This window comes from Canis lupus, unplaced genomic scaffold (assembly GCF_011100685.1).
Source record: "Canis lupus familiaris isolate Mischka breed German Shepherd unplaced genomic scaffold, alternate assembly UU_Cfam_GSD_1.0 chrUn_S1727H1922, whole genome shotgun sequence".
In the NCBI taxonomy this organism is placed as follows: Eukaryota; Metazoa; Chordata; class Mammalia; order Carnivora; family Canidae; genus Canis; species Canis lupus.
This window is the reverse complement of record NW_023330576.1, coordinates 45,679-68,773: the sequence shown is the minus strand read 5'-3', so window position 1 is coordinate 68,773 and position 23,095 is coordinate 45,679. Positions and strand designations below refer to the sequence as shown.

Here is a 23,095-nt window from a genome sequence, read left to right as displayed (position 1 = left end):
GCATGTGATGTCATGAGCACTGCTGTTATCTCCAACTGGTGAATCCCTGAATTCTTCCTCTGAAAGTATAATACACTATCCGTTAATTAATTGGGTTTAAATTAAATTAAGTTAAAAAATCAGTTGTATCAAAGCACATTTCCTTCTGGACTCTCTGTTTTGCTCATTCAGCTTATACTGGGACCACCCGCCGTGGGACTGGTTTGCCTACATAGGCTCCATGCCTCGTCCATGGCCCAGCCCAGGGCTAGAACTCACCACCCCTAATATCGGGACAGGAGGTGTGGTCAGGAGTCGGATGCTTAACCAACGGAGCCAGATGGGGGCCCGAAAACCACACTGCTTTATCCTGTGTCTCTGTGACATCATTTGAAATCGGAAAGTGCTGCATCTCGCTCTGTCCTGCTTCTCAAATACTGATTTGCTGTCCCAGGTCATTTGTGAGGGTGGATGGATGTTATGGATTTTTTTTTCCTATTTCTAAGACCTGCCACCATGATTTTGATAGGAATGACATTGAAACTGAGGGTGCCTACAGGAACTGCAGACATTTTCACAAGATGAGGCTCCCACCCCACGAGCCCAGGACGGCCTCCCAGAGCCTGGTATGGCTCAGTGCACAAGTCTTGTGCTCCTTTGGTTCAGTCTCATTATTTATTCTCCTTGATGCTCCTGAGAAGGCCTTCATGTCCTTCCTTTCCTTCCTGAGTGCTCATTGTCGGGACACAGCAAGGCTACTCTGCTCTGTAGGGTCAGTTTGTGTCCCGTGACTTTACTGAACTCACTCCTTAGTTCTAACACGTTTTGGTGGAGGCTCCCGGGTTTCCTGTTTCCAGTACCGCATTTTCAGCATATAGCAACAGTGTGACATACCCCTTCCAGGTGTGGAACCTTTGCTGTTTACAGCTTAATGTCCTAGAAAGCTCCACAATAGAATCAAAACTGAGCCCAGGCCAAGGGCAGGAAGCCCCTATTACAATGAGAACAAAGATCAATGCCCTTGAAGGCCACATATCAAAATGTAAACAGAACTCGAGGAATTCCTCTAGCCCTTCTGGAGGTCCCTGAGACAAGCCGTTAAAACTAAGCTAAAACCCACCTCGGGGTCCAAGTCCCTGCTCTGCTGTGTCGGGTATACTCGGACACCAGCTCGAGCTTATAAATAAACCATTGTGTGTTTGCTTCGGTATGGGCTTCTTGGTGGTTTCTCGGATTCGCAATCTTGGGCACAACAGTCTGAGATAAAAAAACAAAACCAAAAGCAGCTCGGACGTAGGCAGAGTGAAAGCAGGATTCTGAGAAATGAGCTTGGGGGCTCTTCTGTGGAGGGCCTGCAGACTGGGGGTGGGATGATCAGCCCCAGACCCAGAGGACCCAGCATCCCCGCCGGCATCATGCCAAACAGCGCTGAGTCTCAGGGAGCAGCACAGTGCCACCCGCTGGAGGCAAGAGTCACTGAAACCCACCCGGCCCCTGACTCTGCAGGTGCATCAACTAGGCAGATGTGCACCTGACAATCAGCACCATGGGCCATCCCCAGACCCCGCACAGACCACTCACTGCCAACAAGTTGTCGGACCACAGAGGCTGTAGAGATTCAGCACTGCCTGGAAAGTAGGGTCTAGCTTCCTTTGCAATTTGTGCTTTATTTTCATTTATTTTCTTTGATTCTATTTTATTAATTGCCTTATTTTAATTTTTATGTACATACCATATATATTTCTTATTTTTACCCTCATGGTACTTTAATTGTGTTTGTTATTTTGGTCTTTTTTTTTTAAGTATTTATTTATTTATTTATTTATTTATTTATTTATGATAGTCACAGAGAGAGAGAGAGAGGCAGAGACACAGGCAGAGGGAGAAGCAGGCTCCATGCACCGGGAGCCTGATGTGGGATTCGATCCCGGGTCTCGAGGATCGCGCCCTGGGCCAAAGGCAGGCGTCAAACCACTGTACCACCCAGGGATCCCCGTGTTTGTTATTTTGGGATTTAGAATCTTTTAACAAGGAGGCCAAAATAATCTGGTGTTTTTTTTTTTTTGGGGGGGGGGAGGGAAGTTGTTATTGTTTTTCTTGGTTTTTCTTTTTCTTCCTTCTTTCTTTTCTGGAAAAAATAATGAGATATAGAAATTCAACTCCATAAAATAACATGAGGTAGTACTCACAGCCAGGAAGTCCATCAATACAAATATATGATGTCTAACTACCGTTTAAAACAATGATTATAAAGATAGCATCTGGGCTAGAAAAAGAGCACAAAATAAAACTAGAGCATGCCTTACTGTAGAAATAAAAGAACTAAAATTTAGTCAGGCCAAAAAAAAAAAAAATTTAGTCAGGCCAACGTTAAAAATGCTATAACTGAGATGCAGTCCCAAGTGGAAGCCTTAAAAACAATGAAAGCTATGGACCACAGAGACAGATTTAGGGAACTCAGCCACTTATTAAAACAATAACATTCATGTCATAGGAGACTCAGAAGATGAAGGGAGAGAAAAGGTTGGCCTTGCTCATCCATTAGAAAGGACAAATACCCACCATTTGCTTCAACGTGGATGTAACTGGAAGGTATTATGCTGAGTGAAGTAAGTCAATTGGAGAAGGACAAACATTGTATGTTCTCATTCACTTGGGGAATATAGATAATAGTGAAAGGGAATATAGGGGAAGGGAGAAGAAATGTGTGGGAAATATCAGAAAGGGAGACAGAACATAAAGACTCCTAACTCTGAGAAATGAACTAGGGGTGATGGAAGGGGAGGAGGGCAGGGGTGGGTGTGAATGTGTGACGGGCACTGAGGGGGGCACTTGACGGGATGAGCACTGAGTGTTATTCTGCATGTTGGCAAATTGAACACCAATAAAAAGTAAATTTATTATTGAAAGAAAGAAAGAAAGAAAGAACGAACGAACGAAAGAAAGAAAGAAAGAAAGAAAGAAAGAAAGAAAGAAAGAAAGAAAGAAATAGGGGCACCTGGGTGGCTCAGTCAGTTAAGCTTCTGCCTTAAGTCAGATCATGATCCAGGTCCCAATGTAGGCTCCCTGTTCAGCAGGGAATCTGCTTCTCCCTGTCCATCTGCCCCTCTCACTCATGGTTTTTCTCTCCTCTCTCTCTCTCTCAAATAAATAAATAACATCTTTGAAAAAGAAAAAAAAAACAAACCAAGAAGGACGAGAAATCTCCCATATAGAAGAATTTCAAACAATTTGTGCAGACTTTCCACCCTCAAGTTGGTGAGCATAGCTTCCCACTCTTACGTGTGGAATACACATAGTAACTTCCCTCTACAAAATATATTATGAAAAACTTAAAATAATAATGATAATATAATGATAATAATAATAATAATAATAGGAAGAAGAAGAAAAAAGAAGAAGAAGAAGAAGAAGAAGAAGAAGAAGAAGAAGAAGAAGAAGAAGAAGAAGAATCACTTAACTACGGAGAAAGATGACAAACACTACCTCAGCAAGATGATCAGATTGATACCAAGATGGATAAATCATGTTGATAGTATCTATCCTTTATATGATATAATAAAAATGGCAGTATATCTCTGTATATAATCCACAAAAACAGTTCAATCATGAGATAAACAACAGACATGTCTCAACTGAGGGAAATTTTACAAAATACTCTACTTCTCAAAGTGTTCCAGTGCAACAACAACAAGGAAAGGCTGAAAGACTGTCACAATCCAGAGGAGCCTAAGAAAACAGGAGGACAAACGGAATGTCCTATGAGGGATGGCAACTTAGCAAAAACTAAGGAAATCTGAATAAAGTATCGTCTTTGGTTAATGCGAATATTTTAATATTGATTCATTAGCTAATATTTGTACCGTACTGATTAAGATATCAATCATTGGAGAAACTGAGTGCAAGTGCATGCAAATGCTCTGTACTATCTTCTCAATTTCCCTATAAATCTTTGTTTTTTTTCCTAATAAATAAGATTTATTTTGAAAATTGACTTAAATGAATCAGGCTGCAAGTGTGAAGACATTTTAAGAATAGTTGAATTAACTTTTGCCTTATTCTTAAAGAGTTCCTTTGATGGAAACAAAGTAAGAATTTTATATCAGAAGGAAAGAAAAACACTTATGAACACGTACAATGCCTCCTCAACCTGAAAAGCAGGAACGATTAATAAATAGCAAAAACCAGATAAAAATACTTCTATTATAATAAACACCATATTGCAAGTGCATTTAAAATTAGCAATGCAGGGATCCCTGGGTGGCGCAGCGGTTTGGCGCCTGCCTTTGGCCCAGGGCGCTATCCTAGAGACCCGGGATTGAATCCCACATCGGGCTCCCGGTGCATGGAGCCTGCTTCTCCCTCTGCCTATGTCTCTGCCTCTCTCTCTCTCTCTCTGTGACTATCATAAATAAAAAAAAATAAAAAAATAAAATTAGCAATGCATAACATTTATTTCCTTGACATTTGTCTTCCAAAGAGTTCAAAGTGTTTCAGTGTCAGTTGAAACAGGGGAAGAATCTCAGGGAAGGATCCTTCACATAATAATAGGACCATTGGTAATAATGTCTCTCAGTTATTTCCAAATCCATAACGATGCATTTCCTGAGGAGTGACTGAGCTGTGAAGAAAGAGATGAGAAACCCTCATCCCTCTGAATTACTTGTGTCAGAATATTTTAACCATAGTACTACGGATAGTAAATTATCCTTATTAACAGGAAATACGTCTCACATTGGAATCTGAGCAATCAGATGGGCAGAGAAAAAAGGCTTTGACTGGCTCTTCATCTTTTAAAGATAAAGGAGAGCTTTTCTATGTATAAAGTCAGTTGTCAAGATAGCCTTAGGGAATGAGTCTGCAGCATCAAATCCTGATGCACAGCCGGTATGCCCGCACCCCAGGTCTTCCTGATACCAAATCCCTGGGCCTGTCCCCCAACAGACCCTGCCAAGCTGAGGTAATTTGCAATTGCTCTCTCAGGAGCTCCGGGGAAGGGGGAAAGAGCTAGATAGGATGGGAGGGGACACAAGGAGGCCAAGAAAATGAAGGTCTTTCCTCTTTAAGTTCAGGGTTCGAACAGGTCCATCCATCCCAGGCCCCTGTGAAGAAGAGGTAAAATTTACATTACTTCAGTTACAGGAAAAAAACAAAAGTTTGCAGCTTAATGTCCTAGAAAGCCCCACAATAGAATAAGAACTGATCCCACCCCAAGGGCTGGAAGCGCCTATTAGAATGAGAACAGAGGTCAATGTCCTTGAAGGCCCCATATCAAAATGTAAACAGAACTTGAAGAATTATCCAGCCCTTCTGGAGGTCCCTGAGACAAGTCCTAAAAACTAAGGAAAAACCCACCATGAGGTCCACGTCCCTGCTCCTCTGTGTCGGGTGAACTTGGACGCAAACTTGAGTTTGGAAATCAACCCTTGTGGGTTTGCATCAGTGTCAGCTCCATAGTGGTTTCTCAGATTCACAATCTTGGGCACAACACCCCCATGTCCCCTCCCACCTGGGCTGAACCCCTATCCCCTCCCACCCAGGCTGACACTCAGTCACCTCCCCGCCCACAACAGCTGGGCACAGGCCCTCACACAGGTGTCACGGGCACGGTGGGCACTCCCACCATGCCCGGCCTCCCAGAGAAAGGAAGGAGGTTTCGGCAGTAGACACTCCCATGGTGGCCCCAGGGCTCCCTGCCCAGCACAGCAGCTCGTGAGAAGTCGGGGTCTGTTTCCCTGACGCCTGCTTCTCCTCGGTTTTCTCACAGGAAATGAAGGAGGAGGCCCTGGTCTCCTCCAGGGACATCACGCAGGTAGACTTGGACGTCAACAGGACGTTCGGCAGCCACACCATATTTTGAGATGGCTAGGGGGTCGGGTGAGGCTGCTGGGCCAGGGGGATTCGGGGCCCTGAGGGAGGCCCGGGTCCTTCTGGGTAGGGAAAATGGGGCTTCTGAGGCCGGGGGAGCAATAGAAGCCAAAAACACACTGCTCCATGGTAGGATGCTGGGGATAACTCCCGTGCCCACACTCCCGATGCCTCGGGGATGAGGAGGCCAGAAGGATGGGGCCTTCAGGTGTTGCCATGGGAGCTGAACACCAAAGGGAAGAGGGACTGCCCCCTGAGAAGCAGGGGATGGGGTGGGGGATGTGGGGGGAGGAACCAGACCTGGTGGCCAGGCTGCATGGCCGCTGCTGGAGCAGGACAAACATCGATCCCATGAGGGTCAGACGGGTCAGAGTGACACCCACTCTTGATGCTTTATATTATTCTAAATTCTATGCATTTAATTTGAGACAATTTGCAATTTGAAAACATACATAGTATAATGATCCCCAGATAATGCTGCTGGTCCAGCCAGGGCAGGGGCAGGTGTCACTGCAAACCCCAGACTAGTCGCCTTTAACTGTAGACGTCTCCTTGTGCATCTTAGAGGAAGGAGATGCCCTGTGTCCGCAGGCCCCCCACGACATCCCGCTCATTCCCCACTCCCACACCATCTCCCTACATCATCATCCCCATTGGCATCCCACCTACACCATCCCCCTCAAACCCACACAGCCCCACACAATCCCCACTCACACTATACCCCAACACCATCACCCCTACACCATCCCCCACACTCCACCACCATCATAACCTTGCCCCCACACCATCCACCACCACACCATCGGCCCTCAGCAAGGACCCGGTGCAGGTGCCCCCTGTGGGACATGCTCAGCCTCCCCGGGTTTCTCTGGATACCCTGCTCCCATCAGAAGCCTGGGTGTCCCATAGAATACCCAGGGGTTACAGGGAGGAGGGAAGACAGGGAACCCCCAACAGGGTGAGTACAGGTGAGTGGTGCAGAGGACCCACTGTGCCGGGCCTCCGCCCACTGTCCCTCATTTAGCATACACACCCTGCACAGGACACCAGCCCCTAACCCATGGGGATCTGGGCTGGCCTGGCCCTGGGCTCTGTGAGGGTTGGGGTGATTTGAGCCTCCACCCCAGGCCCAACACAAAGACTAATGGGATCCAGCCCTCATGGCCCTGGCCAGCCCTGGATTCTGGCCCTGGGCTGAGCGAGCCCTCTCACAGCTGAATGTTGACTCCTGGACCCTGGGGTAGGATGGTGGGCCCCACCCACACCCACACCAGGAGACAGACTCCTCCAGGTTCTGGGGTGCCAGGGAGCCCGAGGCCGGGTTCCAGCTGCCCTTCCTGGGACCCAGCGCAGAAGCCCATGAGCTGCAGGTCCATGTCAGCTCTGCTGTCCTCAGAACCATCTCTCAGACTGAAACCTCAGGACACACGCCCCCACCCAGAGTCCACACATGCTCCCAGGTGGGGGACTCCAGCACCCGCCCCCCAACCCATGTCATTCTTGCCCTCCCCTAAAGGACAGAAAGGTCTCCCTCCCCAGGGGAAGGCAGTGCACCCTCAGCTCTGAGCCCGTTTGCTGTAGAAAGTCAATAAAGTGTTGTGGTGCGAAAATGCACAGCCAGCCCGTTTCTGTGTCTCCCAGAACACTGTTCACGGGGCATGGAGAGACCCCCAGAGAGGAGGACGGGGTACCACCTAGGTCCCACCAGCCCCTGCAGGGGCGCCGCCAGCAACAGCCAGCTGACATCCCAACGTGCCTTCCACTGGACCAGATGCCGGGGTCAAGACGCAACAGACTTTACTGGGACTCAGGCTGCGCCCCGCGGGCCAGGAGGGCCTGGGACAGAATGACAGCCAGGAAGCCTCAGGTCACCAGGGTCTGTGCAAAGCGACCCGGAGGTCTGTGCTCCCTCTGTCCAGGAGGCTGTGGCTGGCTGGGTGTGGGGCTCTTCCTCCCCTCACTGCATTCCCTTGACTGTGTGCCTGGGGCAGAGAGGGCCTGCAGGGCGGTCAGCATGGCCCCAGAAGGGATGTCAGGACAGTAGGCCCTTGTGTTGTGCCCAACATTGTGAATCTGAGAAACCACTGAGGAGCCAACACCATTGCAAACTCCCAAGGATTTCTTTACAAGCTGGAGCTTGTGTCCAGGTGCACCCAACACAGCAGAGCAGGGACTTGGACCCCGAGACTAAAAGGCATAGCAACTTTATAGGGGCCAGTGGCCCATGGGATACGCAGAAAGTTGCACTGTCATGTCAGTTCACACGCAGGTGGCCTATTGAATTACACCTTACCCTATAGTATCCACTTGAGCTGGCCTATTACTTTGGTCGAATCGGCGCACAGATTTGGCGGGCACAAAGCGGGGTTACATTGTTATGAGCTGATTTCTGACTAGGGTGTGTTGAGCAGCCTGACTAGGGTGGGGCAGTGCCTTAAGCAACAATCAGGTCATGTCAGGGTCATAGGGGAAGTGGCGGGTGTAGCACAAAATGGAATCAGTCCTGCTCTGTGTGTCCAGGGGTAGGAGATTGTTGTTAAATTTCCTGGGTCCCACACTTGCAGCTAATGCACCTGGGCCACCCGCACCAGGTGGACTCAGGCTGCACACCTTGTGGTGCTGGATAACTCACACCAGCATATGGAGGGCATCCTCCTCACCCTAGTGAGTAGGGGCTGGGTGAGCATGGGTCTCGGCCTGAAGGCCAGGCAGCACAGCGGACTGAAGAACCCCATCCCCATCCCCACCCCGACTCCCACACACAGGCAGCCCCAGGGCTCCCGCCATGGGCAACCGGCTCCTCAGGAGCTCCCCCCAGAGCGGCCCGAAGGTCTGGCTCCCTGCTAGCGAGGCATCGGGGAGAATAGAAGCACCTGGCACCTGGCGGGACCCACTGCAGGTCATGAGAATGTGGTTGAGCCGGAATTTCCAGCTCAGCTGACCCTCCAGCTGAAAGTCATTGCACCAGCGAGCACAGGGTCGGCCAGGAGACCCCAGCTAGCTGCCCAGATCCAGCACCAGAAATGATGTTGTGCCAACCATTTCGGCATTTGGGTGACCCAGCCAGAGGATCCGATAGCTGCACATGATAGCTGCATGTGATAGACACACACACACCCCAAAACCAACAAAAGTTGGAATCCACCCAATGTTGTCAAAAAGTAGCCGGATGATTCCATACACGATGCTGTGGTCCCCAAAAGGATACATGGAAGATTGTACAAACCATGACTGCAGAGGTGTCAGAGGTACGGAGATGTGCCTGGTGGGTTCCAACAAGAGGTGCAGAGGGGAAGGAAGCATCCTACGGAGGGGGGGGGCCCTCCTTGGAAAGGACACCAGGTCCCTGTGAAGGCTACAGAGGGTGAAATCTGTCCTCCTCTCTTTCAGCTTCTGGTTTTCCTCCTAAATGTCATTTTCCTCAATGAAAATAACAAAAATTTATTTTATGTTTCTAAATTTCTTTTTACAGGTGTCCAATTCATATGAATTCTTTCTTCAGCAAGGGTGTCATTCAGGAAAGAAGGAGAGATAAAGATTTCCCAGACAGACAAAGTATAAAGGAGTTCATGACCACTAAACCAGTCCAGTAAGGAATTTTAAGAGGGATTCTTCTAGTGGGGGAAAAAAAGAGACCAAAAGCAACAAAGACTAGAAAGGACCAGAGAACGTCACCAGAAACACCAACTCTACCGGTAACACAAAGGCAATAAGTTCATATTTTTCAATAATCACTCTGAATGCTGATAGAAAAATTGCTCCAATCAAAAAATATAGGGTATCAGAGTAGCTTAAAAAACAGGATCCGGGATGCCTGGGTGGCTCAGGGTTTGAGCCTCTGCCTTGGACTCAGTCTGTGATCCTGGAGTCTGGGATCCAGTCCCATATTGGGCTCCTGGTGGTGAGCATGCTTTTCTCTCTGCCTAATTTTCTGCCTCTCTCTCTTTCTCACTCCCTCATAAATAAAATCGTTATTAAAAAAACAAGATCCATCTGTATGCTGCCAACAAGATGCTCTCGTTAGACCTATAGACACCGGGAGATTGAAAGTCAGGGGATGGGGGGGGGGGAGGAGCAAGATGGCAGAAGAGTAGGGTCTCCAAATCACCTGTTTCCACCAAATTACCTAGAAAACCTTCAAATTATCCTGAAAATCTATCAATTCGGCCTGAGATATAAAGAGAGACCAGCTGGAATGCTACAGTGAGAAGAGTTCGCGCATCTATCAAGGTAGGAAGACGGGGAAAAAGAAATAAAGAAACAAAGGTCTCCAAGGGGGAGGGGCCCCGCGAGTAGCCGGGCTGAAGCCGGGGCGAGTGTCCCCAGGACAGGAGAGCCCCTTCCCGGAGGAGCAGAAGCTGCACCAACCTTCCCGGTCGGAAAGGGGCTCGCAGGGAGTTGGAGCAGGACCCAGGAGGGCGAGGATGCCCTCGGGTTCCCTGAGACAGTAACAGAGCAACTGCGCGCCCAGGAGAGTGTGCCGAGCTCCCTAAGGGCTGCAGCGCGCACGGCGGGACCCGGCGGGACCCGGAGCAGCTTGGAGGGGCTCGGGCAGGCGGCTCCGCAGAGGGGGCTGTGCGGCCCCAGGAACAGCTCGGAGGGGCTCGGGCAGAGGAAGAGGCTCCGTGCAGAGGGAGCTGCGCGGTTCCAGGAGCAGCTCGGAGGGGCTCAGGCGGCAGCTCCGCGGAGGGGGTTGCACGGCCCAGGAGCGCGAATTCCAACAGCGCAGGCCCCGGAGCACAGGGCGCCGGGACACAGCCCAGGATCCCGCCTCCCCCGGGACAGGCAGAGGCCGGGAGGGCCCAGGACAGCAAGGACGCTCCTGCCCCAGCTGAGCAGATCAGCGGCCCCGCCCCGGAGCCTCCAGGCCCTGCAGACGGAGTTCCTGCCTGAGCTGAATCCAGGTTTCCAGAGCTGGCCCCGCCACTGGGGCTGTTCCTCCTGTGGCCTCACGGGGTAAACAACCCCCACTGTGCCCTGCACCAGGCAGGGGCACAGCAGCTCCCCCAACTGTTAACACCTGAAAATCAGCACAGCAGGCCCCTCCCCCAGAAGACCAGCTAGACTGACTGACAACTTCCAGGGGAAGACAAGGGACTTAAAGTACACAGAATCAGAAGATACTCCCCCGTGGTTCTTTTTTGTTTTGTTTTGTTTTGTTTTGCTTTTTGATTTGTTTCCTTCCCCCACCCCTTTTTTTTCTCCTTTCTTTTTCTTTCTCTTTTTCTTCTTTTTTTTTTCGTTTTTTTTCTTCCCTTTATTTTCTCTTTCTCTTTCTTTCCTTCTTTCTCTCCTCTCTTTTTCTCCTTTTCCCAATACAATTTGCTTTTGGCCACTCTACACTGAGCAAAATGACTAGAAGGAAAACCTCACCTCAAAAGAAAGAATCAGAAACAGTCCTCTCTCCCACAGAGTTACAAAATCTGGATTACAATTCAATGTCAGAAAGCCAATTCAGAAGCACTATTATACAGCTACTGGTGGCTCTAGAAAAAAAGTATAAAGGACTCAAGAGACTTCATGACTGCAGAATTTAGAGCTAATCAGGCAGAAATTAAAAATCAATTGAATGAGATGCAATCCAAACTAGAAGTCCTAACGACGAGGGTTAAGGAGGTGGAAGAACGAGTGAGTGACATAGAAGACAAGTTGATAGCAAAGAGGGAAACTGAGAAAAAAAGAGACAAACAATTAAAAGACCATGAAGATAGATTAAGGGAAATAAACGACAGCCTGAGAAAGAAAAACCTACGTTTAATTGGGGTAACCGAGGGCGCTGAAAGGGCCAGAGGGCCAGAATATGTATTTGAACAAATTCTAGCTGAAAACTTTCCTAATCTGGGAAGGGAAACAGGCATTCAGATCCAGGAAATAGAGAGATCCCCCCCTAAAATCAATAAAAACCATTCAACACCTCGACATTTAATAGTGAAGCTTACAAATTCCAAAGATAAATAGAAGATCCTTAAAGCAGCAAGAGACAAGAAATCCCTGACTTTTATGGGGAGGAGTATTAGGGTAACAGCAGACCTCTCCACAGAGACCTGGCAGGCCAGAAAGTGCTGGCAGGATATATTCAGGGTCTTAAATGAGAAGAACATGCAACCAAGAACACTTTATCCAGCAAGGCTCTCATTCAAAATGGAAGGAGAGATAAAGAGCTTCCAAGACAGGCAGCAACTAAAAGAATATGTGACCTCCAAACGAGCTCTGCAAGAAATTTTAAGGGGGACTCTTAAAATTCCCCATTAAGAAGAAGTTCAGTGGAACAGTCCACAAAACAAGGACTGAATAGATATCATGAGGACACTAAATTCATATCTCTCAATAGTAACTCTGAATGTGAACTGGCTTAATGACCCCATCAAAAGGCGCAGGGTTTCAGACTGGATAAAAAAGCAGGACCCATCTATTTGCTGTCTACAAGAGACTCATTTTAGACAGAAGGACACCTACAGCCTGAAAATAAAAGGTTGGAGAACCATTTACCATTCGAATGGTCCTCAAAAGAAAACAGGGGTAGCCATCCTTATATCAGATAAACTAAAATTTACCCCAAAGACTGTAGTGAGAGATGAAGAGGGACACTATATCATACTTAAAGGATCTATTCAACAAGAGGACTTAACAATCCTCAATACATATGCCCCGAATGTGGGAGCTGCCAAATATATCAATCAATTATTAACCAAAGTGAAGAAATACTTAGATAATAATACACTTATACTTGGTGACTTCAATCTAGCTCTTTCTATACTCGATAGGTCTTCTAAGCACAACATCACCAAAGAAACGAGAGCTTTAAATGATACACTGGACCAGATGGATTTCACAGATATCTACAGAACTTTACATCCAAACTCAACTGAATACACATTCTTCTCAAGCGCACATGGAACTTTCTCCAGAATAGACCAATATTGGGTCACAAATCGGGTCTGAACCAATACCAAAAGATTGGGATCGTCCCCTGCATATTCTCAGACCATAATGCCTTGAAATTAGAACTAAATCACAACAAGAAGTTTGGAAGGACCTCAAACACGTGGAGGTTAAGGACCATCCTGCTAAAAGATAAAAGGGTCAACCAGGAAATTAAGGAAGAATTAAAAAGATTCATGGAAACTAATGAGAATGAAGATACAACCGTTCAAAATCTTTGGGATGCAGCAAAAGCAGTCCTAAGGGGGAAATACATCGCAATACAAGCATCTATTCAAAAACTGGAAAGAACTCAAATACAAAAGCTAACCTTACACATAAAGGAGCTAGAGAAAAAACAGCAAATAGCTCCTACACCCAAGAGAAGAAGGGAGTTAATAAAGATTCGAGCAGAACTCAACGAAATCGAGACCAGAAGAACTGTGGAACAGATCAACAGAACCAGGAGTTGGTTCTTTGAAAGAATTAATAAGATAGATAAACCATTAGCCAGCCTTATTAAAAAGAAGAGAGAGAAGACTCAAATTAATAAATCATGAATGAGAAAGGAGAGATCACTACCAACACCAAGGAAATACAAACGATTTTAAAAACATATTATGAACAGCTATACGCCAATAAATTAGGCAATCTAGAAGAAATGGACGCATTCCTGGAAAGCCACAAACTACCAAAACTGGAACAGGAAGAAATAGAAAACCTGAACAGGCCAATAACCAGGGAGGAAATTGAAGCAGTCATCAAAAACCTCCCAAGACACAACAGTCCAGGGCCAGATGGCTTCCCAGGGGAATTTTATCAAACGTTTAAAGAAGAAACCATACCTATTCTCCTAAAGCTGTTTGGAAAGATAGAAAGAGATGGAGTACTTCCAAATTCGTTCTATGAGGCCAGCATCACCTTAATTCCAAAGCCAGACAAAGACCCTACCAAAAAGGAGAATTACAGACCAATATCCCTGATGAACATGGATGCAAAAATTCTCAACAAGATACTGGCCAATAGGATCCAACAGTACACTAAGAAAATTATTCACCATGACCAAGTAGGATTTATCCCTGGGACACAAGGTTGGTTCAACACCCGTAAAACAATCAATGTGATTCATCATATCAGCAAGAGAAAAACCAAGAACCATATGATCCTCTCATTGGATGCAGAGAAAGCATTTGACAAAATACAGCATCCATTCCTGATCAAAACTCTTCAGAGTGTAGGGATAGAGGGAACATTCCTCGACATCTTAAAAGCCATCTATGAAAAGCCCACAGCAAATATCATTCTCAATGGGGAAGAACTGGGAGCCTTTCCCCTAAGATCAGGAACAAGACAGGGATGTCCACTCTCACCACTGCTGTTCAACATAGTACTGGAAGTCCGAGCCTCAGCAATCAGACAACAAAAAGACATTAAAGGCATTCAAATTGGCAAAGAAGAAGTCAAACTCTCCCTCTTCGCCGATGACATGATACTCTACATAGAAAACCCAAAAGTCTCCACCCCAAGATTGCTAGAACTCATACAGCAATTCGGTAGCATGGCAGGATACAAAATCAATGCCCAGAAGTCAGTGGCATTTCTATACACTAACAATGAGACTGAAGAAAGAGAAATTAAGGAGTCAATCCCATTTACAATTGCACCCAAAAGCAAAAGATACCTAGGAATAAACCTAACCAAAGATGTAAATGATCTATACCCTCAAAACTATAGAACACTTCTGAAAGAAATTGAGGAAGACACAAAGAGATGGAAAAATATTCCATGCTCATGGATTGGCAGAATTAATATTGTGAAAATGTCAATGTTACCCAGGGCAATATACACGTTTAATGCAATCCCTATCAAAATACCATGGACTTTCTTCAGAGAGTTAGAACAAATTATTTTAAGATTTGTGTGGAATCAGAAAAGACCCCGAATAGCCAGGGGAATTTTAAAAAAGAAAACCATATCTGGGGGCATCACAATGCCAGATTTCAGGGTGTACTACAAAGCTGTGGTCATCAAGACAGTGTGGTACTGGCACAAAAACAGACACATAGATCAGTGGAACAGAATAGAGAATCCAGAAGTGGACCCTGAACTTTATGGGCAACTAATATTCGATAAAGGAGGAAAGACTATCCATTGGAAGAAAGACAGTCTCTTCAATAAATGGTGCTGGGAAAATTGGACATCCACATGCAGAAGAATGAAACTAGACCACTCTCTTTCACCATACACAAAGATAAACTCAAAATGGATGAAAGATCTAAATGTGAGACAAGATTCCATCAAAATCCTAGAGAAGAACACAGGCAACACCCTTTTTGAACTCGGCCATAGTAACTTCTTGCAAGATACATCCACGAAGGCAAAAGAAACAAAAGCAAAAATGAACTATTGGGACTTCATCAAGATAAGAATCTTTTGTACAGCAAAGGATACAGTCAACAAAACTCAAAGACAAACTACAGAATGGGAGAAGATATTTGCAAATGACATATCAGATAAAGGACTAGTTTCCAAGATCTATAAAGAACTTATTAAACTCAACACCAAAGAAACAAACAATCCAATCATGAAATGGGCAAAAGACATGAACAGAAATCTCACAGAGGAAGACATAGACATGGCCAACATGCATATGAGAAAATACTCTGCATCACTTGCCATCAGGGAAATACAAATCAAAACCACAATGAGATACCACCTCACACCAGTGAGAATAGGGAAAATTAACAAGGCAGGAAACAACAAATGTTGGAGAGGATGCGGAGAAAAGGGAACCCTCATACACTGTTGGTGGGAATGTGAACTGGTGCAGCCACTCTGAAATACTGTGTGGAGGTTCCTCAAACAGTTAAAAATATACCTGCCCTACGACCCAGCAATTGCACTGTTGGGGATTTACCCCAAAGATACAAATGCAATGAAACGCCGGGACACCTGCACCCCGATGTTTCTAGCAGCAATGGCCATGATAGCCAAACTGTGGAAGGAGCCTCGGTGTCCAACGAAAGATGAATGGATAAAGAAGATGTGGTTTATGTATACAATGGAATATTACTCAGCTATTAGAAATGACAAATACCCACCATTTGCTTCAACGTGGATGGAACTGGAGGGTCTTATGCTGAGTGAAGCATCCACATGGATAGTTCTACACTCATCTGAAAGACTGAGATGATGGTGAGCCTGCATGGAAATGTGGAAAGTGTGACCATTTGGAACTATTTCTAGGTGGACTGATCAGCCACACATTATTATATGTTCTGTGGTAACACATAGATATGTGAAGTATCTATTGCTATCCACAGTGGTAGAAGCACTATTTTTTTTTAAATTTTATTTATTTATGATAGTCACATATAGAGAGAGAGAGAGAGAGGCAGAGACACAGGCAGAGGGAGAAGCAGGCTCCATGCACCGGGAGCCCGATGTGGGATTCGATCCCGGGTCTCCAGGATCGCGCCCTGGGCCAAAGGCAGGCGCCAAACCGCTGCGCCACCCAGGGATCCCAGAAGCACTATTTTTAACGTCCAGAGAAAAGACCCAAGAAGTCTTGTTCTCATCTCTCAACCTTGAAACAGGCCTTACAGAAAGAGTACATGGGAAATAATAATGTGACAGAATTTGTCCTCCTTGGCCTCACTCAGGATCCTGAGGGGCAGAAAGCATTATTTGTCATGATTTTACTCATCTACATTGTGACAATGGTGGGCAACCTACTCATTGTAGTGACTGTTTTTGGCAGCCCCTCTCTGGGCTCCCCCATGTACTTTTTCCTTGCCTATCTGTCACTTATGGTAGCTGTTTATTCCACTGTCATTTCACCCAAATTGATTATAGACTTACTCTGTGACAAAAAGACAATTTCTTTCCCAGCTTGCATGGGTCAGCTCTTTCTAGAACACTTCTTTGGGGGTTCTGAGGTCTTCCTTCTGGTCATGATGGCCTATGATCGCTATGTGGCCATCTGTAGGCCACTGCATTACCTGACTGTTATGAATCGACAGGTTTGCATCCTGCTGATAGTGGTGGCCTGGATTGGAGGTCTTGTGCACTCTATGGTTCAGCTTCTCTTTGTGTACAGCCTCCCATTTTGTGGCCCCAATGTCATTGATCACTTTATCTGTGAACTGTACCCATTATTAGAACTTGCCTGCACTGACATCCTACTTAATAGGCCTCACTGTGATTGCCAACGGTGGAGCAATCTGTATGGTCATCTTTATCCTTCTACTCATCTCCTATGGAGTCATTCTAAATTCTCTTAAAAGTCACAGTCCAGAAGGGAGGCGCAAAGCCCTGTCTACCTGCAGTTCCCACACCACAGTGGTTGTCCTTTTTTTTGTTCCCTGCATTTTCATGTATGTTAGACCTGTTTCTAACTTGCCCATTGATAAGTCTGTAACTCTGGTTTATACAGTTATCACTCCCATGTTATATCCTTTAATATATACCTTGAGAAATTCAGAGATGAAAAATGCTATGGAAAAATTCTGGTGTAAAAATTTAACAAAAGGTAGAATAAGAATGTGTCACCTAAACTGAATACACTTATTTTAATTCTAAAGCAAGAAAAAAGGTAAAATTCTAACAATGGATTTAGCCAATTCAATGGATTCTCTAGAGATATTTCTTTTTATTTTAAACAAAGCCATCAAAAATAGAATAAATTATCTTTTGAAGTAAGAATCAATCTGATAGGTAAAAGGATGGATAAAAGGCACAGGTATTTTTCCAATTATAAGTAAAAATAAAATTAATTTCACTTTGTAGCCTTATTTTTCTTGGCTCATATCAAAATGGGTATTTAGAAATGAATTTTTAAGTTTAAAATGTGAAAAGCAATTACCTTTGAAAATTTACTCTCACCTAAATTAATGAGAAAACAATTTGGCTAATACTTAGAATAAGTTACTGGGGCCAAAAGAGTGGTTTCTAGATTTTAATGTTCATTATTCTATCAGTGTGGCAACCTTCTGTACCTGCATTGTGCATCCTGCCTTTAAAATTATTTCCATTCCTCAGGTCAGTGCTTATGCTTCTGCAGTTCAAGACATTTATATGGAGGATGATATAGTGTTTGGTTAGACACTATCAGTGAGCAATTTTGTTAAATGGGATGTTGGATGTTTTCACATGTTGGGATGAAACTGTGTGGGATAGTTAATGATAAAAACAGATTCTAGTTCTCGATCTGAGCACAGAAAACCATACTCATCCAAATTATAAACATATTTTTATCCTTTCCTTCATTAGTTATTAGGTACATTTTTGCAATTCTTCAAAGAAGAGATAGAACTGTTTATTTTGTTTTCATGATACTGAAGATATGGGTAAAGAAAGAGGATGAGCACAGGGTGTTATTCTAAATGTTGGCAAATTGAACACCAATAAAACCTTATTAAAAAAAAGAAATGCATTATTTTGCATAGCAATATGTTTCCCAAAAGTTGTATTCAATTTAAATACTTTGTACTTATAGACTTAGCAATGTTTTCTTTGGTCTAAACAAAATTTGTTTTTCACAGTCATGCAAAAAATACCGATAACAGGTTTTTCTGTCTGCAGTCCATCCCGGAACACTGTAAACTAGGAAGAAGGGGCAGCTGGGGTGGCTCAGTGGTTTACCACTGCCTTCAGCTCAGGGTGTGGTCCTGGAGCCCCGGATTGAGTCCCACATCCGGCTCCCTGCGTCGGTTCTCCCTCTGCCTGTGTTTTTACCTCTCTCTGTGTGTCTCTCATGAATAAATAAATAAAATCTTAAAAAAAGAAGAAGTTCAGTGGAACAATCCACAAAAACAAGGGCTGAATAGATATCATGGTGACACTAAACTCATATCTGTTGATAGTAACTCTGAATGTGAACGGGCTTAATGACCCCATCAAAAGGCGCAGGGTTTCAGACTGGATAAAAAAGCAGGACCCATCAATTTGCTGTCTAAAAGAGACTCATTTTAGACAGAAGGACACCTACAGCCTGAAAATAAATGTTTGGAGAACCATTTACCATTCAAATGGTCCTCAAAAGAAAGCAGGGGTAGCCATCCTTATATCAGATAAACTAAAATTTACCCCGAAGACTGTAGTGAGAGATGAAGAGGGACAGTAAATCATACTTAAAGGATCTATCCAACAAGAGGACTTAACAATCCTCAATATATTGCCCCATATGTGAGAGCTGCCAAATATTAAAACAATTAATAACCAAAGTGAAGAAATACTTAGATAATAATACACTTATACTTGGTGACTTCAATCTAGTTCTTTCTACCCTCGATAGGTCTTCTAAGCACAACATATCCAATGAAACGAGAGCTTTAAATCATACACTGGACCAGATGGATTTCACAGAAAGCTACAGAACTTTACATCCAAACTCAACTGAATACACATTCTTCTCAAGTGCACATGGAACTTTCTCCAGAATCGACCACATACTGGGGCACAAATCGGGTCTGAACCGATACCAAAAGATTGGGATTGTCCCCTGCATATACTCAGACCATAATGCCTTGAAAGTAGAACTAAGGTATCCCTGAGTGGCGCAGCAGTTTGGCGCCTGCCTTTGGCCCAGGGCATGAATCTGGAGACCCGGGATTGAATTCCACGTCGGGCTTCCGGTGCTAGAAGCCTACTTCTCCCTCTGCCCATGTCTCTGCCTCTCTTTCTCTCTCACTGTGTGACTATCATAAATTAAAAAAAATAATAAAATAATGAAAAAAAGAAATTAGAACTAAATCACAACAAGAAGTTTGGAAGGAGCTCAAACACGTGGAGGTGAAGGATCATCCTGCTAAAAGACGAAAGGGTCAACCAGGAAATTAAGGAAGGATTAAAAAGATTCATGGAAACTAATGAGAATGAACATACAACCATTCAAAATCTTTGGGATGCAGCAAAAGCAGTCCTAAGGGGGAAATACATCACAATACGAACAGGTGCAGCCAATGCGGAAAACACTGTGGAGGGTCCTCGAGAAGTTAAAAAAAGGGGATCCCTGGGTGGTGCAGTGGTTTGGCACCTGCCTTTGGCCCATGTCGTGATCCTGGAGACCCGGGATGGAATCCCATGTCGGACTCACAGTGCATGGAGCCTACTTCTCCCTCTGCCTGTGTCTCTGCCTCTCTCTCTGTGACTATCATAAAAAAAATTTATAAAAGATGTTAAAAATAGAGCTACCCTACGATTCCAAAATTGCAGAGCTAGGTATTTACCCCGAGGATACAAAAGTCGTTTAGTAGTTTCAAAGAGGGACAAGCAGCCCAGTGTTTGTAGCAGCATTATCAACAAGAGCCAAACTGTGGATACAGCCCAGATGTCCATCAACTGATGAATGGGCAGAGACGATGTGGTAAATATACACACTGCGACATCACTGGGTCATCAGAAGGGATGAAATGTAGCCATTTACAATGACGTAGGAGAAGTGGAAAGGACTTATGCTAAATGAACTCAGTCAGTCAGAGAAAGACAGATACCAAATACCATACAATTGCATTCACATGTGAATTTTAAGAAACCAAACAAACTGGCAAAGGGGCAGAGGGGGGGATGACAGAAGCAAACAAAAAAAAAACACACTCTTAACCACAGAGAATAAACTAATAAATACCAGAGATATGTGGGGGGGATGGGGAATCAGGGGATGGGGATAGTGGAGGGCACCTGTGACCAGTACCAGGCGTTCTATCCAAGGGTTGAATCACTATATGGTAAACCTGAAACTATATCATACTGTGTTAGAAACAGTAATTCAAGTAAAACTTTAAAATAATAATTGGTAGTATTGATGAAATATGTGTGCACTAGAGATAAAATCAGAAAGGCAACTGAAAATCCAAATAAAGAGTCTTTAGAGCCTCAAATCCCCTCCTTAGCTCAGCTCGGGAGAATCCTGCCATGTCTATTCTGACCCCAACAGAAGCCTGTATTTTGATTCTCTGGGGAGGCCACTGACTTGGTGGAGTCAGGCTATCTTTGAACCCAAAACCTAAATAGAGTGCATAAATCTAAACTGCACAAGATACTAGGAGTCCCCGTGGAGGCACATGCCAAGACCCAAACTCTAACCATACACAGACATAACCCTAACCCTACACTTAATCATAATGTTAACCTAACCCTTAAACAAGACCCATCACTAATCGAAAACCAAACACAAACCCCAAGACCAAAACACATTCACTGAACCTTCCTGCCAACCCTCACGCTAACTCTTAATCCTATTATGAACTCTTCACCCTGACCCCTAACTTAAATCTAACCCGAACACTAACCTCTAACCCTAACCTTAAAATAAGGTATTCAAATCCTATTCCTAACCTTAACCTGTACCCTAACCTTAACCCTCTAATACTAAACCTATCTAATACCCCGAACTGTACCCTAACCCGTACCCTAAAACCAACCCCTAACCCACTCCCTAACCCTATATCTTACCCTTTCCAAAACCGTACCCTGACCCTGACCTGACCCTAACCCTAACCCCTAACCAAACACTAACCCTAACCCTAGCCCTAACCCCTATCCTAATCCTAACCCTTGCCCTAACCCTAAACCTAGCACTAACTTTAACTCTAACCCCTAACTCTAACCCCTAACCCTAACTCACACCCTAACCCCTAACCCTAAATGCAAACCTAAGCCCAACACTAACTCTAACCATAACCCTAAACCCAACTCCAAAACTCGTGCCCTAATCCCTAAAGCCTAAACCCTAACCTAACTCTAAATCCTATCCCTACCCCTAACCCACATCCTAACTCCTAACCACTGACCCTTACCCTTATCCCTCACCCTAACCTCTAATCCATAACCATAAGCATAATCACTAACACCTAACATCTAACCTAAGGCTAACCACCAACTGCCTCCCCTCCCCTGACCCTACCATTCATTCTACCCATTCACTTACCCTGTGGTTCAGAGGAGTCCGTTCTGATATGGACGTGGCCCCCAACGGCGCCTCCAGAGTCCTCCAGGGGGTCCTGAGGAAGCCAGGCTCCTGTGAGTGCGGACATGGCCCCACGTGTTCCTGTGTCATAGTCAGTGGGTCCAGAGGACACCGCGTCTCCTGTCACTGTGGACTATGCCTCACATCCTCTGGAAGCCTCACAGCAAGTCCTCAGGAGGCTGGGGTCTCCTGTCAGCCTAGACATGGCCTCACATCCCCCAGAAAACTCACTGTGGGTCCTGATGAAGCTGTGGGCTCCTGTCAGCATAGACCCAGCCCCATATTTCCCGAAGCCAAAGTGCATGTCCTGAGGAGGACGGGGGTCCTGTCAGTGTTGACGTGGTCCCACATTTTCCTCAAGCCTCACCATAAGACCTGAGGAGGCTGGGGGCTCCTGTCAGCATTGACAGGGCTCCAAATCTTCCCAAAACTTCACAGTGTGTCCTGAGGAGGCCGGAGGTTCCTGTCAGTGTGCATACGGCACCCACATATTTCTTAAGCCTCACCAGAGGCCCTGACAAGGCTGGGGTCTTCTGTCCGCATGGACGCATACCCATATTTCCCAAAGACTAGACCAGGGGTCCTGAGGAAGTCAGCGTCCTTTTGTGTGGACATGACCACACGTACTACCAAAATGTCACTGAGGGTACTGAGGAGGCCATGGCTCCTGTCACTCTGAATGCGGCCCCCAGCTTCCAGAAGCCTCAACTTATATCCTGAGGGGCCTGGGAGTTTCTGCCAGAGAGGACGCGGTGCCACATCTTCCTGAACCCTTCCCGCGGGTCCTGAGGTGGCCCAGGGGCTCCTGTCAGCGTGGATGCGGGCCCACAATATCCTGAAGCCTCACCGCGGGTCCTGAGGTAGCTCAGGGTTTCCTATCAGGGTGTATGCGGGCCAACATCTTCCTGAAGCCTCACCAAGGGTCCTGAGAGGACCGATGCTCCTGTCAGCGTGAACACGGCCCAATATCCCCCTTTAGACTCCCTGCGCGTCCTGAGGAGGCTGTGGCTCATCAGGGTGGATGCGTCCCCATGTCTTCATCAGGCTTCCCCAGCACAGGCTGGCTCCTTTTAGTGCAGGCAGACGAGGCCTACTGCACATGTGTGCACCCTGGGTGAGGCCTGGGCTTGGGCGCTCCCCTTTGTGATGCTAGGCGCTGCAGGAGGCTGAGCAGGAGGCGGCTTGCTGGTGCAGGGGGCCGTACCTGCCTCCTTCCAGGCTCCAGCTGTGGCCTGTTAGCATTGGAAATGTCTCACTGAAAAGGAGCCCAACACCCGGCTTCCCCAGAAATACTTAAGGACAAGGAATTGGAGCCCACAGACTGCAAAATGAAATGTGGACCAGACTTTAGCAAGTCCT

General features: G+C 45.7%; 1 protein-coding gene and 1 long non-coding RNA gene across 2 annotated transcripts; one reads left to right on the top strand and one right to left on the bottom strand.

Annotated features, from left to right (window-relative positions):
- Positions 1 to 4,409: 4,409 nt before the first annotated feature.
- LOC119878562 lies at positions 4,410 to 22,069 on the bottom strand. Its single transcript, XR_005386999.1, has 2 exons — positions 21,698 to 22,069; positions 4,410 to 5,081 (listed from the first exon to the last, which is right to left on the bottom strand). It is a non-coding gene; the product is annotated as an uncharacterized LOC119878562 (long non-coding RNA).
- On the top strand, positions 16,383 to 17,328 carry OR4A40 (olfactory receptor family 4 subfamily A member 40). The gene is given in 2 exon segments (NM_001389174.1): positions 16,383 to 16,947; positions 16,949 to 17,328. Coding segments are annotated over 2 exon segments (945 nt in total).
- Positions 22,070 to 23,095: the final 1,026 nt, after the last annotated feature.